Below are 15,656 nucleotides of genomic sequence, written 5' to 3' on the forward strand. Positions count from 1 at the left end.
GACACAGACTGATGCGACAAAACCAGTAAGTAGGTGTACAGCGTACACTGTAGTGTGTAGCACACAGGAGTATTAGCTTATTACGTACACGTTGGTAAGCTGTCTTGTGGCAACTGACGAACTGAAACAAACGAGCGTGCTGTGTGTGCAACAGCGCGACAAACATTACCTGTCCTAACTGCACAAGTAGTGCTGGTCATAGCTGCTAGCTCACTGGGTAAGGCTGTCATGGGTCTGTAGCTCTGTCACCGTTTTAGGGAACATATTTAGTTTTAAAGTAAGTTACAGAGCATTTCCTGCCTTTCTGGGGGGATTATATTTCACTAAAAAACGATCTAATATGCATGTCCACATAATAATGATTATAATTATAATATTTAAAAAACACACGCTGTATTTTAAAGAACGTACATTAAGAAACAGATTATATTCGATTTATATTTTAAATAAGACAAAATGCTGATTTTACAGCAGCAAAATTATTGTATCTCTACAGTTTAAAAATGTAATAAGCTTTCTCCCTGCACAGAGTGGATAGTGAAACAAATGGAATCATCATAAATACATTATTTCATATTTATTACTTTTTTCCCCTCATTGCTTTATTATTGTAGCTCTAGTAATAAATAATAAGGGAAGGATTCTGGATCAGCACCATGATGGAAACTTGTGCCCACAGTATATACAGTATTCTGAAGAAGGTCTAAAATGTCACTGTGTGTGCATGTGTGTGTTTTATGTATATGGATTTTTAAATTATTACTCATGATATAACATTGTCCAGACATGCCTGGTAAGGACATGAGGAGGAAACAGTAGGAGCTGTATGAGGCTACTAAAGGTAATGGATCCCTCAGCAGCTGGATTACAAAGAGCACAGGTAACATTAACACATGTACCAGTTGTTGGAGAGATATTCCAGTATAAACAAAAATAATAAGCACAACTGAAATGTTTTGCTTCTATAACATTTTTCTGTCATCATTTTATTATAGATTAAGTGTAAGAGTTGTTAAGTGTGGATAATTAAATAATAGTTTATTGCAATAGCAAGTTGTGCCTTGTTCTCAGATGGACAGCAAGTGGAGAGTGATATATGAAATGATGGGATGGAAGGAAGAAGAGAAGCAAAGAGTGAATCACAGTCTAGTTTATTTCTCAGTTTTTTGTTGCCTTATGGTTCCAAGCGCTGTCACCAATCTTTGCATTTTGTTATTATCTCATGACACTTGTTTAATCAGCTACCATCTCTCCTATGGAGTTTTTAATGTCTACAGTCTCAGATCAGCACAGCCCTGCCCTCCAGCACTATCAGCAGCAGGAGCAGCAGCAACACCTTAACAGCAACATTGTACCCATCAGGTAAAACATAGGCTACGTTTGCTTTGCCTTGTTACCCATATTAGATTCTTGATGAATGTGTGTTGTTGTTATTCAGCCTGGTTCAATGTGCCCCTTTTTAGCTTTAAGCACCCGCCCCTTTAAACGTCTCTGCCCTGACAGCCACCACCAAACAACTGAGTTATTTTTACACACCGACCAGCATCTGGCCAATCCACCACCTTTCATTGTTTATACAGTTACAAAGAAAAAAAAAAAGTCACCGGGCCACCGAGCAAATGCCCGGTATGCCTGACGGCCAGTCCAGCTATGGGCGTGGCATCAGTTAACCCTTTGCGTGCCAACTGTGGCACGCATGCCTAGGGTTGCCAACCCCTACTGTAATCAGTTTACTACTTTTTCATATTTGTATGAAAGAGCAATCAAACTCTCTCAGGGGTATGAAATAACCCTTTGATTGAAAGCAAACCAAGCCACATACAAAGTCACACAGATCACCTTTCATCCCTATTCTGAACGTCATCAGGTCATCTTGACCATGTCAACATGCCTAAGGTAAAACGGTGAAACCAGTTTGTTGTCTAAGAGTTAAAACAGTCGTGAATGGGTTTTATTCACCATAGAGTTGAAGTAATTCAGTAATATTTGAGTGATAATTTTCTCCTGCAGAAAAAAAACAACCTCAATATCAGTGCAGATGGAGTCACATGACTACTCCCTGTTTTCACCGGTCAAATCGTTTTTCTTGCATGAGCTTCGTAGTTTCCTAATGAGGAATGTCGACATCCGAAGACAGTCCGGCAAGAGCATTGTAAGAAGCGCATTCTGTAAGTTGTTGGAAAAGTGACATGTTAACGTATTGGAGGGGATCATTTCTAAGCTATAACAGTTTAGCACTTTATAACTGACCTGGACTGCGTGTGATAGACAGCCAGTGGTGCAGCTGGAGTGACCCACGGTGTTCAAAGCCTCACGAGCAAACGCTGTAGCGCTCTTCATGAAGCTGTTCACTTTCACATTTTTTGTCATGTTGGTGGACACCAGGAAGGGAGCCACACACTGAGGAGAGATTAAGGGAGCCAGAGTTATTTGGCTTTTAACTGAAAAAAAAAAAAATGAAATTTTGAAATTTGACCAGAGTTGCACACTTTACCTGGACAGTAATTCCCTTTGACTTGTACTCTGCATGGAGACACTGAGAGAAGTATGTTACGAAAGTCTGGAATAAAGAAGAAAACAGACAAACCAACAAGTGAGCATCATCAAACCGTGTGCCAGTGAGAAAACATTACAGTGTGACGGGGTCAGCGTATATCTGAAACAATGAGTGCAAGTACGTCATACTGAAACAGCACCTTGGAGGCAGAGTAAAGCGTCAACAAAGGCTGTGGATGGACACCTGTCATAGACGAGATGTTGATGATCAGCCCCTTTCCTCTGGGTCAAAGATGGAAGGCAGACATCCATTACATCATCCCATACCTTGCTACCTAATAATCACTTTAAATTTGAATGTTTCTGTCTTTACCTTTTAACCATGTCTGGGAGAACCAGTCTGGTCATCTGAATTGAGACAACATAAACTCATTTAGGTATCAATCAGTGGTTATTTATTGGAGAAAGCTGTGAAAATTACTCAGAAATACCCACAAAGACCTCTCACCTGAGGGACTGACAGTATGTTACAGTTGATCACTTGAGTGATTTTCTGGTCAGAAAAACACAGAAAATGAAAAAAGGATTGTTATCAGAAGAAATATATTAAACAGTTCATTAACTGTTTAATAACATTAAAACACGACAACGCTTACCTGTTCAGCATCCGGTATTTCCAGGAAATAGGCAAAACAGTCAGTACTGGTCATTCCCACATTGTTAACTATGTGGCATAAGGACATGCAAAATTAGCAGCTTCAGTAAGTAAGTATGTAAGAAAAAGGCAAGTTGGAAAGTAGGTGGGTATGTATTACCCAGAATTCCAATCTGCAGGCCTTGTAGTTCCTTGGCTATGGCAGTGTAGATACTGTAGCCATGTGTGAAGTCCACTGGGATGGTCTGAGTCTTTCTTCCATACACACCCTCTGACGAAAACAAACAATATATTTTTGATTATTTTGTCTCAATAGCCGCAGAAAGTAGTATTTTCCTTGAACTCACCGATTTCTCTGGCAACAGTTTGAAGCTTGTTATCACATCTGCTTATTAAAACAATATCCAGGCCTCTTCGTGCCAGCTGGAAGAGAAAAAGAGAGAGTTTGTGGCTGTCACACAACAAGGAGACAAAGTCAGTCAAATTGTTTTATAATTCTGAACTTAAAAAACACATGTCTTGGTCTTGGAGTTTACTATCAACAATTTTATTAACTGTGAAAACTTATTTATAAGCTAGCTGTAAAATTGATAATTTTTCACACTGCGTGAACAAAAATATATTTGCAAGAATGATTATCACATCAACAGTACATCATGAGGCGATATTAATTGCTGCATGACTACACACTACCTAAAACTCCATCGTAATAACGCAGCTACATTATAAGATACTGAAATTCACAACTTTCTGTTTTCCGTGAAAAGAAGTGACAAAAGTAACAAAAGAAAGTCTCGGCTACAAAATAGCTGTGTGTGTGTGTGTGTGTGTGTGTGTGTGTGGGAGAGAGAGCGATTGTTAAGGGGAGCTGATGACTCACCTCAGTGGCATAAGCTTTACCAATACCAGATGTGGCACCGGTGACAACTGCACAGAGGAGAAAGCAGAAAAACGTCAGATCAGTTTTATTTCTTTCAACACTCCTGTCAAACCCAGCAGGAGTTTTAAACATGGATTTGTTGTGGACAAAGATAATGTGTTTTGCTTTCCTTATACAAAAATACATTTTTAAATGTGGATTCAAAGCAGAAACTTCCATTATTTCTGATCAGCAGTACGGCACAACCAGCATTACTGTGAATGTAGTGATAACCAACTAGTAAGATTGCTAGTTGACAGAGGATATCAAAAAGCAGAATAATAAAAATCAGTATCATCTGATAGGTTTACTGGAATAATAGCAGTCAAAAAAAAGGGCAAAATTGTATCTATTAATAAAAAAGATCCAGTTACAGATTCACGTGTAGAATTAGACTATTTTGTATTTAGTGCAGATAAACATATACCTCAAATGCAACTTTATTTGCATGCCTCATCTCAACGAGTCATTCCAAAGTAACAATGTAATTTTAGAAGCATTTAGGAGGAAATGTAACCAACACAAGAGTAAAAGTTGCAAGTGGAATGTAAGAATGTGATTTCAGAGTATTCAGCCTTGATTTAAATGAACGGAGTGCTGCAGCAGGCCTCTAGTTCTCTGAGAGTTTGCTTCAGATACGTGGAGCATTAAAATTAAACGCTTCTTCTACTTGTTTAGTTTGTGCTCTGGGGATAGATAGACCTGTCCCAGATAAGCTTAGAGATTTGTGTGGCGGCCAACATAGCAGCAGATAACACATGTATTTTATTTTTTTTTATCAAGGTCTTTTTATTGAACAAAGAATTGCTTCCAACAACAATTATGGCAAAATTAACAGACAGTTGTGCCCCCACCCCCCCAGAACAGTGTAACTAAAACCCAGCCAGAGAGGAAAGGAGAGACAAAATAACATAAAATAAAATAAAGTTACAGATACAAAGTGAATAATAAAATAAATGAACAACAGCAAGAGAAAAAAAAAAAAAAAAAAAAACCCACTCACACGCACATTAAGCAATAGTATCCGGACTTAATCTTTCAAAGTAAGTAAGAAAAGGTTGCCATGTGTCATAGAACCCCCGAACCGAACCTTTTACAGTGTAGCGGATCTTTTCCAGCTGAGTATAGTACATGACATCCTTAACCCATTGCCCATATACAGGTGGAAGTGGCTCTTTCCATTTCAATAATATCATTCTACGGGAGATAACACATGTATTTTGACTGCAAACCAGTCAGTTCTATGTAAACCGAAGACACTGTGATGATCTGAGAGTTGGCATGATAAAAATGTTAAGAAAAGAGGTACCATGTCCAGGGCTTTGCAGTCCTGACCCTAAAACCGCCACAGCTGGCACTGTTACATTTGAAGAGTACGCTGTAATTCCTCTTCTTTAACCTTACCTGCCCATTGTCCGTATGTTCTCAAGTCCACTTGCCATTTTGATGATAAAACAAACTCTCTAAATCCACACCAACATCTCCAAGTGATTTTCAGAAGGTAGAAAGTCACAGTCATTCCTCCAATGATGGCCAGTAGGTCAGCAAACAACATCTTGTTGCAGAGCTCCTTTGCTTCTAGCTCAGAGTACAAAATGCCAAAAAAGTGGCTCAACTGCCAAACTTTGGGCAGTGAAAACTGTTTATCTGTAACGCCCCTCCTCCTCCACATTACCCCACCCCTGATTGAATGCTGCTGTCATGAAAGGTGACCCTGCTGGACACATATGGCCCTAAACCTCCATTACAGACCACTTTTTGGAAGCACACCTAAGCTTTTGAGTCTTTACAGAGTTGTACACTATAATTTCATAATGATATTATTAAGAGTTTGTTCACTTAACATAAAAACATCAAGTTGCAGTTGATCGTAAGCATGCTAAACGACAAGGGAAAGCTCTTAGTTGTAACTGTCATGTCCGATGGCACAAAATGCAAAGTTTTTTGTTAAGATGTCTTTCAAACATGCTGCAGTTGTAGTGTTTCTGTTTTTTATTTTTGTCTTCAAGCCCAAGCTTACTTTCTCCAATATACAGCTCTTTCTGTAACCCGAGTCCTGTATGGTACGTATAAATGTCAGGATTTCCCTTTAACGCGCTGCAGGATGCAGCAGGTTCTAACAGCAATCACATGTGAATCTAATCGTCAAAAGCCTGGAAGTACGACTCATCAAATGGTGTCAGTGCAGATAAAAGCAATAACGTAGTTGTGACAGCTACTGACAGCTGATAAATCTCAGCTGCAGTTACAATCTGTCACCTTTTATTGTCAGTAGAAACAGTCCCATCCATTCATGCAACAACCAACGTCTGTACACTGATAAACTCAAAATGCTCTCGATAATTGTCTGAGCAACAATACATGTGATAGCCCATAAATGCTACACAAGCATATTTAGAGCTGTGATCAAGCTGCTATCATTAAAATGATAAAAAATTGAACTGGGTCACTTGCAGTGTTCAGAGCCATAATGACTCCCCGTGGCAAAATAAAGTGTGTTTTGTGTAAAAATGGGTCAATTCATATTTCTACAAGTGTGTCTTACATTACTAACCCCTCTCTACCATAAAAAAAATACTATATGCATTCAAGATTACTTATTTTCCCACTTTCACACTAAGTTTTAGCAGAAATAGCATAAACTACTGTGTCCCCGATCAGGTTTGTTCAGGTTCAGTTACCAACATGTGAAAAATTCAATTAAACTCCATTTGTGTGTTGTTTATATGGAGCTAAAGTTTAGCCCCATATAAACAACACACACGCTACAGATGATTCAGTATTGTGTAGAACCACTTAGCAACATCAAGTTTAAATCAACGTTTTATGTGTGACTTTATTAGTGTCTTACATCAGTGTGGATTCATTTTGTTTGCTTTGTTGCTTCAGTTTGTTTAGGTTTGTGGGGATTCATTTATGGGCAGCTCTCTTAAGGTGCCGCTGCAACATTTCAGTTAGGTTGGGATTTGCGAAACAAGCTAAAATCATCACGCCTCCACCACCATGTTTGACAGTCGGTGTGACGTGTTTTGACTGATATGCTGTGTTTGGTTTTCTCCAAATGTGGCCAAACATCTCCACACTGGTCTTGAGGACATTGTTCCAGAATTCTTGTGGTTGTTCAGATGAAACTTTGGAAACCTAAGCTGTGCTGCCATGCTCTTTTTTTTGAGAGAAGAGGCTTTCTCCTTGCAACACAAACAAGCCCTGCTTGTTCAATGTTTTTCTAACTGTACTGTCATGAACTTTAACATTTAACATGCTATCTGAGATGTGTTTTTGAATTTACCTGAGCATTTCACAATCTGATCTTGGGGTGAATTCTCAAAACTTCAGTTTTTATAGAGGTCACATTTATAGAGGTAAATGTGAGATACTTGTTAATAGTTCTAACAGCAATCTGGAAGTATAGTAGCAAAACTGAGGGATGGTTAAAGTTCATTTGTACTATAATACCCAAAGGGTATTTCAGATTGACCAAAAGTTATGTCGGACAATGCTAAGGATTTTCTATGAGTCTGTTGTGGCCAGTGCTATCCTCTATGCTGTTGCATGCTGGGGCAGAAGGTTGAGGTTTGCTGATGCCAACACACTAAATATACTGATCTGCAAGGCCAGTAATGTTGTGGGGACGGAGCTGGACTCCCTTAAGGTGGTGTCTGAGAGGCGGATGTTGTCCCAGATGAGGACAAAGGTGGATAATACCTCCCACCCACTCCATGACGTGCCGGCTAGTCACAGGAGCACGTTCAGCGAGAGACTGAGATTACCAGAAAGCACCACAGGAATCATTCCTGCCCGTGGCCATCTCCCTGTACAACTCCTCCATCTAATACACTGTAAACACTTCAATAGTTACACCCTTTTGCACATGCTCTACAGTAAAATAGCAAATGCCAAAGTTCACAGTTTAGAGTCAAATGTCAGTCATATATATTCTCACCTCTGTAATATTCTTGTCAGTCTTCTTGATATTTATGATTGAGCAATTTGTTATATTAGTCCTGTTTTTAAAATTTCAAATTCTGCAACCTATTGTATTACATAATTAGTTTAGTCTGTTACTGTCTTGGAGCAACTGTAACCCACATAATTTCCTTGAGTATTAGTAAATTATTCTGATTCTGAAGTAACATAAAATAAAATCACATGTCTCACCAACAAGAACTGCAAATTAATCATAATTATACATCTGTACTGTATATAAAAAAGCAACATGTAATCTCTTTTCATGTCCATTCACTGTAGGTGTGGATCTATTGCATGGCGTTCCTCACAGCAAGAAGCTGTTGAGCAAAATCAATACAGCTCTTCCTGCATCTGGAGCTTGTGAAGGACATCTCAGTCATGCAGGACTCCTGTTCACTGCTAAACAGTTAGAGCTTCACAGAAAGAACCTTGAGAGCAAACTGCTGCTGAAGCTTAACCATCATCTCACTGAGTTAAGAAATGGCACATTTTTGCTAAATCTGCAGAAATAGATGCACACCCATACAATTTATGGTAAACTGAGCTGCCTTGTATGTACATATGTTGAAGTTGCCTCGTTCTAATGTTTTCTCTGAGGCTGCTGCCATTTGGAGCAAAAATGAATATATAGTTTACAGCATATCTTGTCACTGGAAATTGTTTGCACTGGTTTTTTTGGGGTTTTTTTTTTTTATTTTTTTTTTATTTTTTTGGCCTGTCCTGTTTGGCTCTTTTGCCATCAGAATTGTTGTCTAAAGGCAAAGAAAGATGCCCAACGGATTTACTTTACCAAATTGACCATCCCAGCCTTGCCGTAATGGTCCATTTGATTCACCTTTTATTGTTTATTTTATTTTCACTTACTGAATACGGGACAGACTTGACTGGGGGAAAGAAGGGGAGAAAGAAAGAGAAACAGCTGAGAAGAGGGACGGGGGAGAAGGGCAAAAAACAAAAACCAACAGAATGAGCAGAAAAAAAAAAAGCATATATCGATCACCTGGATCACCTGCTGAGAAAGAAAAAAGAAAACAAGCAGAAGAGAACAAGAGTACTAGAATAAACAACATCACAATGATATATGGGAATATGACAGTAAATACTAAATATTAAACATTATTGTGCAGCACATAAGATCAACAGAACACAGTGTGCTTTGAGGTAGGAGCCAAAAAGGGTGTAGTTTGTGGGTGTGATCACCCGTGTGTACACCTGTGAGCATGGACGCGCTTGTTTTTTTTTGTTTTTTTTTTTAAAAGGTTCCTTCATGTAATGATCTGCTAGAGGGTGTGGGGGGGGGGGGCCACAGCCCCGTCCTCCAGGGCATGAAGCAGGTATGGAGGAGATCAAAACTTCAGACATCCAGAGGCCCCCAGAACACAAGAGACCAAGGAAGACCAACAGAGGGGCAGCCGCGCCACTGTCCCAGAAAGAGCTGAGGAGAGTCCCAGATGAGGGCTCACTCAGCAGCCGCGGAGCAGAAGCCAGGGGGAGTTGCAGTGACGCGCCCGTGAGCTCCACCGGCAGCCAGCCGTGCCTGAGTGACCGAGCCCCAGGCCGAGAGGCCGGGGGCACCCCACCTCCGAAGTGGCCCGAGCAAGCCCCAGGCTCCAGGCCCCGATAAGCGGCCGCCAAGGAGTGAGCCGGTGTGTACCTGGACGCCCATCCCCGGACACAAAGAACCACCAACGCACCGATGTCTGAGGGAGTCCGCCACTGGCAGGGGAAGTGGTGGTAGGGGGAGATAGGCCTCCAAACCTTGGAGGGCCTGAGATGTCCCCAGAGAGGTGGCGCCTGACACCCAACCTGACATATAGACACAGACATACAGGCACACACATATACAAACATCCATTCCCACCCTCATGCTCTCATATGCACTTACTCCACACTCAACCAACGTGGAGACAGACATAAAGAGACGCTGTACACACGATCACACTCCCCAAGCATACTCTGTTTGCACTGTTTATATATTTATATTATTTACTGTAGGTATTGGTGAAAAAAGCTTGTTGTGAAAATCTTGAAATTAGAATTGTTGTGCCTTATTTTGTTGATCTTTTTACATATATTCCTTTTGAAAATACTAAAATTTGTGTATTTATTTATTTTGTTTGTCTGATAGCATTTATTTATAAAATAAATCGGACATTTCAAACAGTTACTCGCTACTTGAGTAGTCTTTTTGCCAAGTACTTTTTTACTCTTACTCGAGTAACTTTTTTGAAGACTACTTTTCACTTTTACTTGAGTAATAATATTTTAAAGTAATGCTACTCTTACTTGAGTACAATTTTTGGATACTCGACCCACCTCTGCTGCTACTTTGAAACTCCTGGGCTGCTCTGTCTGCCACAGTTTCAAACTGATCATGTGACTGCATGGCCACATCTGATTGGTAAAAAAGTTACCGGAAACTCCACTGACGGCATGTTATCTAATGTGTTAAACTAATTATTTTTTAAAAAGTAACAAGTCGAATTTTGCAAATGTAGCAGAGTAAAAGTACAGTTTCTTCTTCACAAATGCACTCAAAAGTAAAAAGTATCGTGCAAAAAAGGTACTTTAAAAGTACATTTTTTTCAAAAACCTACTCAAGTAAATGTAACGGAGTAAATGTAACTCGTTACTACCCACCTCTGTCGATATGCAACTAATTCTGTTGTGTCGCTTTGAAAAAACTACAAGTAACCAGCAGAGGGCGCTGCAGTATCTTTACAGGTCATTGCTGCTTTTGACAGATACAGTAATTTAACTTAGAGAGCTGCTGGGACTACTTGATGTCAATATACTTCTATTTAATATATGACTTACATTTTGAACAATTTATACTTGAACCAAGAGTAAATGTTAAAACTTAAAAAACAAAATTAAAAAAAATAAAAATCACATGTTAACAACAACAATAATAACAGACTTTTGTATTTATATCACTGTGTGTGTCCATCTTCTACATGCATTTCTCTGATCAGAAGCAGCTCACTGAGGACAGTGTATTCAGACAGTCACAGGAGGTTTCCTGTTACCTAACCCACATTTTACGTGACGTTCTCAAATGCTGTTCAAGCATTCCCTGCCTCATAGCTCAAATCCTCTGACCCTGAAAATACTAAGTGATGTCACTTGCAGAGGCTCCCAAATGAATTCAGCAATTAAGTGAGGTCACATAAGAGGCAAATGTCTAAGCTTTTCTACTGCTCCTCCCACAGGCCCTCCCAGAGTATGAATAATTTACTGTGACAAACTGCTTCATGAGAGAAAGTAATTCCGAGAAACACACAGCTTTGCGAACCACGTGACCGCGAATGTGCCAGTTTCATACTGTCAGCTTAAGACCTACATGTTTGCTTAAGACTAAAAAATACTGAGTCATTTCCAAATGTGTCCTGTTGACCTTTTATACCCTCTCAACATGGGTAAAATTGTGTGTTAGGCTCCAAACAAAAAGAGCGTTAGGACTAAAATTAGTCAGGAAGTTACTGATCAGAAGTGCTGATGCCCTTCTGTTAGCACTGTGCAGCGTTGCATCTCCTGTTGTAGGCCAAACAGGTTCTTCGCTCAACTGGGCTGACCGTGTGTCTGACCTTCCTTTGAAGTGATTTCTGTCAGTGCTGTTGGCCATGTCACTAAGAGGCTTGCAGGGAGCCAGTTTAGCACAGCCTCACCTGACTAATCTAATTACAGAACAAACGTATCCTCACACTTGCATATGGGAGAGACCACCGACACAGTACTCGGCCTCAGCAGAGGGTGATGTGTTTGAGCATCACTTTTGGGCGTCTTTGTTTTGTTGATACTATGTTTAAAATGTGACGTTTTCCTTCCTCCTTATTAGTTTAAAAATCCAGCTGCAGGGCTGCAGTGAACTGAACATGCTGCATGCGCTTAAGAGCCACTGCAGATTGTGAGTGGCTTACCACAGATAACATTCAGATGTTTTAAGCTTTGTGCACCAGTTCACCCAGGACATCTCCCTGTTTAAACATGTATTGCGCTCATGTTGATCTTTTGACTCTTAACTACTATGTCAGGCATATATTCCAAATTTTGCAGTGGCTTGCATGGACAATATGATGCAAAACTGCATGAAAAAAGTGCCTCAGTCAAACAGAAAGTAGTGTTTGCTCGAGTCATTTGCTGTTTTAACAGGTGAGGTTCTAGTTATTTAAGAAAAATCTCAGGTGTAATTGGCTTAATGATAATATTTTTTAAAAATTACAGGTACGTTTTAGCATTATCAACAAACTAGGTTTCACAGGCTGTAAAGCCGATGTAATTAAACCTCTACTTAATAAAGGCTTCATTCAATCCAAGCGTTTCAGCCACTTATCGACCTAAATATAGTATAGCTGAAATCCTTTAAAAAATGGTTGCAAATGGTCGTGAATTGTTTCTGTCAGAGAAACAGTTTAAACAGAACTGGTGAAAGTTTACAATCTTCTTAAAGACTGATGGACAAGAGAATCATTTTATTTAATGCCAGTGATCTCAACGATTTATTACTGAAACTGGAAAGTACCATTGGGTTTATAGGAAGCACACTATGCTGCTTTCTGTCTTATTGACAGTTTGTTTGAGTAGATGATGAGTCAGTAGTCCAAAGGTTCATGTGTTTGGTGATAGCAGAAGTTTGGAGTCCTTGATAACATAAAACAACTCTTTGGGGCCACCTTCTTTCATCTGTGCAATAATATCTAATTTAAGAACCCTGTCTCAGAGTGATGCCAGAGTCCGTGCATTGTTAATTCTTTTGTAATTCTTTACCATCAACCTGCTCCTATATAACTCTGAGATGCTCTGACTGGTCAGCAGTGCCATAGTGAAATTGCTGAGCACACTTCCAAAAATTGAAAAAACTGGTGTAAAATCCTTCTCCTCAAATTTAAAACCCCGAATGACCAGGTTCTTCAAGACCTCACATACCCATATTATCCTAACAGAGCACTTCTTGGTCTTACAATTTCCAAAAGTAGAATGGGAAGCAGAGCTCAGCTATCTGATCAGCATGTAACCAGCTCCCTGAACGCTGAACCATCCGATGGCTCACTCCATATAAATGTAGCTATTTCATGTTATAAACATGCACTCGTGGCATACACTATAAATGCCACTGTGCTAATGGGTGTGCACTCACTTGATCCAAAGAAGGACATTTAAAGTATTTCCATGATTCAATTGATTGCATTTCACTTATTCCATGCTAATTGAAAGGTTTAGTTGCTTACACTGAGTTATCTGCACATTTCACCTGCCTACAGAGCAGTGCAGTTGTGCAAACTTGTTTCATTTAATTTACTGAATTTGTGCTTGTTTTTACGAATTATGTAATACTTCTGCAATAGCAAATGCAAAAACTCACGGGGCTCATGATTATTATTTCAGCTGTGTTGTGTTTAGACCTCTTGTGGCTGCATAATGTTGCTTTCAGTGTGTGCTACTGTAATATCTGCTTAACAGAGGATTTGTATGAAGTGTAATTAACTTTTGCTTGGATGTACCATATTAACTTCAAATGACTTATCCTACTCGAGCACTGCAAACTCAAAATAAACAAGTTAGTGTAGTTCACCCCTCTTAAGTTAACGTAACTTAATGTTTTCGAGGCTTAAGTTTGTGGTTTGTGTTTTGTCCTCTTTCTCTCTGTCTGTCTTGTCTCTTTCCTCCCTGTCCATCTGCAAGTACATCTTGATCAGGAGCTGCATGTTCCTGATATGAGTTTGATGGCTGTACAGCACCACTGTGATGGGTTTTCCACTCCACTTTAAGGGTAGAAGAAGCTTGCCACCAACATTTAACTTGGTGAGAGTTTGTGAAATGCACAAAGGTAATTGTCATATTTCCTTTGACATTATTGTAATATCATATGTATCCAAGTGGTGTGGTATAAATAAAACAGAGCTGAACTGAATGTAATCATCAGAATCAGAATCAGAATACTTTATTGATCCCTGGGGGAAATTATTTTTTTTGTTACAGTGCTCCATTTTAAACCAACATTAAGACAAGACAGACAATACGCTAACTAAGAAGGGGGTAATGCAAAGCAGCAGGGTTATATGGAGCTACAGACACAGTTGCCTTTGTTAGACTCGAGACCCAAGAGGTCAGTAGCATTTCTATAATTTAAAGTGGGCATCAATGATAAAACAGCCAGCTGCATTAGAGCCAAAGTTTCTCACCAAGGTCATGCTAAGGTGTGCATGATGAGCAAAGATTGAAAACAACTCTCTGTCTGAAAGTGAAGGTTTCACCCCAGCACAGATTTTATGTGTATATTTGAGTGAGTGACACGTTGCTGTTCTGGTAACAAAATGTCTCCTGTACAGTGGGGCAAAAAAGTATTTAGTCAGCCACCGATTGTGCAAGTTCCCCCACTTAAAATGATGACAGAGGTCAGTAATTTGCACCAGAGGTACACTTCAACTGTGAGAGACAGAATGTGAAAAAAAAATCCATGAATTCACATGGTAGGATTTGTAAAGAATTTATTCGTAAATCAGGGTGGAAAATAAGTATTTGGTCACCTCAAACAAGGAAAATCTCTGGCTCTCACAGACCTGTAACGTCTTCTGTAAGAAGCTTTTCTGTCCCCCACTCGTTACCTGTATGAATGGCACCTGTTTGAACTCATCATCTGTATAAAAGACACCTGTCCACAGCCTCAAACAGTCAGACTCCAAACTCCGCCATGGCCAAGACCAAAGAGCTTTCGAAGGACACCAGGAAAAGTATTGTAGACCTGCACCAGACTGGGAAGAGTGAATCTACAATAGGCAAGCAGCTTGGTGTGAAAAAATCAACTGTGGGAGCAATCATCAGAAAATGGAAGACATACAAGACCACTGATAATCTCCCACGATCTGGGGCTCCACGCAAGATCTCATCCCGTGGGGTCAAAATGATCATGAGAACGGTGAGCAAAGATCCCAGAACCACACGGGGGGACCTGGTGAATGACCTGCAGAGAGCTGGGACCAAAGTAACAAAGGTCACCATCAGTAACACACTACAACGGCAGGGAATCAAATCCCGCAGTGCCAGACGTGTTCCGCTGCTGAAGCCAGTGCATGTCCAGGCCCGTCTGAAGTTTGCCAGAGAGCACATGGATGATACAGCAGAGGATTGGGAGAATGTCATGTGGTCAGATGAAACCAAAGTAGAACTTTTTGGTATAAACTCAACTCGTCGTGTTTGGAGGAAGAAGAATACTGAGTTGCATCCCAAGAACACCATACCTACTGTGAAGCATGGGGGTGGAAACATCATGCTATGGGGCTGTTTTTCTGCCAAGGGGACAGGACGACTGATCCGTGTTAAGGACAGAATGAATGGGGCCATGTATCGTGAGATTTTGAGCCAAAACCTCCTTCCATCAGTGAGAACTTTGAAGATGAAACGAGGCTGGGTCTTCCAACATGACAATGATCCAAAACACACCGCCCGGGCAACAAAGGAGTGGCTCCGTAAGAAGCATTTGAAAGTCCTGGAGTGGCCTAGCCAGTCTCCAGACCTCAACCCCATAGAAAATCTGTGGCGGGAGTTGAAAGTCCGTGTTGCTCGGCGACAGCCCCAAAACATCACTGCTCTCGAGAAGATCTGCATGGAGGAATGGGC

The 15,656-nt window shown here is 40.2% G+C and overlaps 1 protein-coding gene across 2 annotated transcripts; it reads right to left on the bottom strand.

The window, feature by feature from the left end:
• Nucleotides 1-810: 810 nt before the first annotated feature.
• hsd20b2 (hydroxysteroid (20-beta) dehydrogenase 2) lies at nucleotides 811-5,742 on the bottom strand. 2 transcript variants are annotated; one of them, XM_086308433.1, is made up of 11 exons: nucleotides 5,475-5,742; nucleotides 4,032-4,078; nucleotides 3,499-3,574; nucleotides 3,312-3,422; nucleotides 3,153-3,220; nucleotides 3,005-3,049; nucleotides 2,870-2,904; nucleotides 2,697-2,778; nucleotides 2,495-2,560; nucleotides 2,251-2,400; nucleotides 811-2,166 (listed from the first exon to the last, which is right to left on the bottom strand). In XM_086308433.1, the coding sequence occupies exons 1-11, from the start codon at nucleotides 5,740-5,742 to the stop codon at nucleotides 2,053-2,055; spliced, it is 1,062 nt and encodes a 353-aa protein (XP_086164559.1). In that variant the 3' UTR covers nucleotides 811-2,052. The 2 variants fall into 2 exon arrangements, with proteins under 2 accessions (XP_086164559.1, XP_086164558.1); XM_086308432.1 differs by having other exon boundaries at nucleotides 811-2,400.
• Nucleotides 5,743-15,656: the final 9,914 nt, after the last annotated feature.

Source organism: Aulonocara sp. 'chitande type north' Nkhata Bay, linkage group LG10, assembly GCF_057382095.1.
Source record: "Aulonocara sp. 'chitande type north' Nkhata Bay isolate Kocher_YH1m ecotype deep benthic linkage group LG10, A_spYH_male_GT1.1, whole genome shotgun sequence".
Classification (NCBI taxonomy): Eukaryota; Metazoa; Chordata; class Actinopteri; order Cichliformes; family Cichlidae; genus Aulonocara; species Aulonocara sp. 'chitande type north' Nkhata Bay.

Excerpts from the sequence above, each read along its gene's own strand:
- hsd20b2 (XM_086308432.1), bottom strand. The coding sequence starts at position 5,742 with ATGTGGAGGAGGAGGGGCGTTACAGATAAACAGTTTTCACTGCCCAAA. Across the intron at positions 3,221-3,311 it reads CCTGCAGATTGGAATTCTGG|TTAACAATGTGGGAATGACC; the intron begins GTAATACATACC and ends TATGCCACATAG. Across the intron at positions 3,050-3,152 it reads AAATACCGGATGCTGAACAG|AAAATCACTCAAGTGATCAA; the intron begins GTAAGCGTTGTC and ends TTTTCTGACCAG.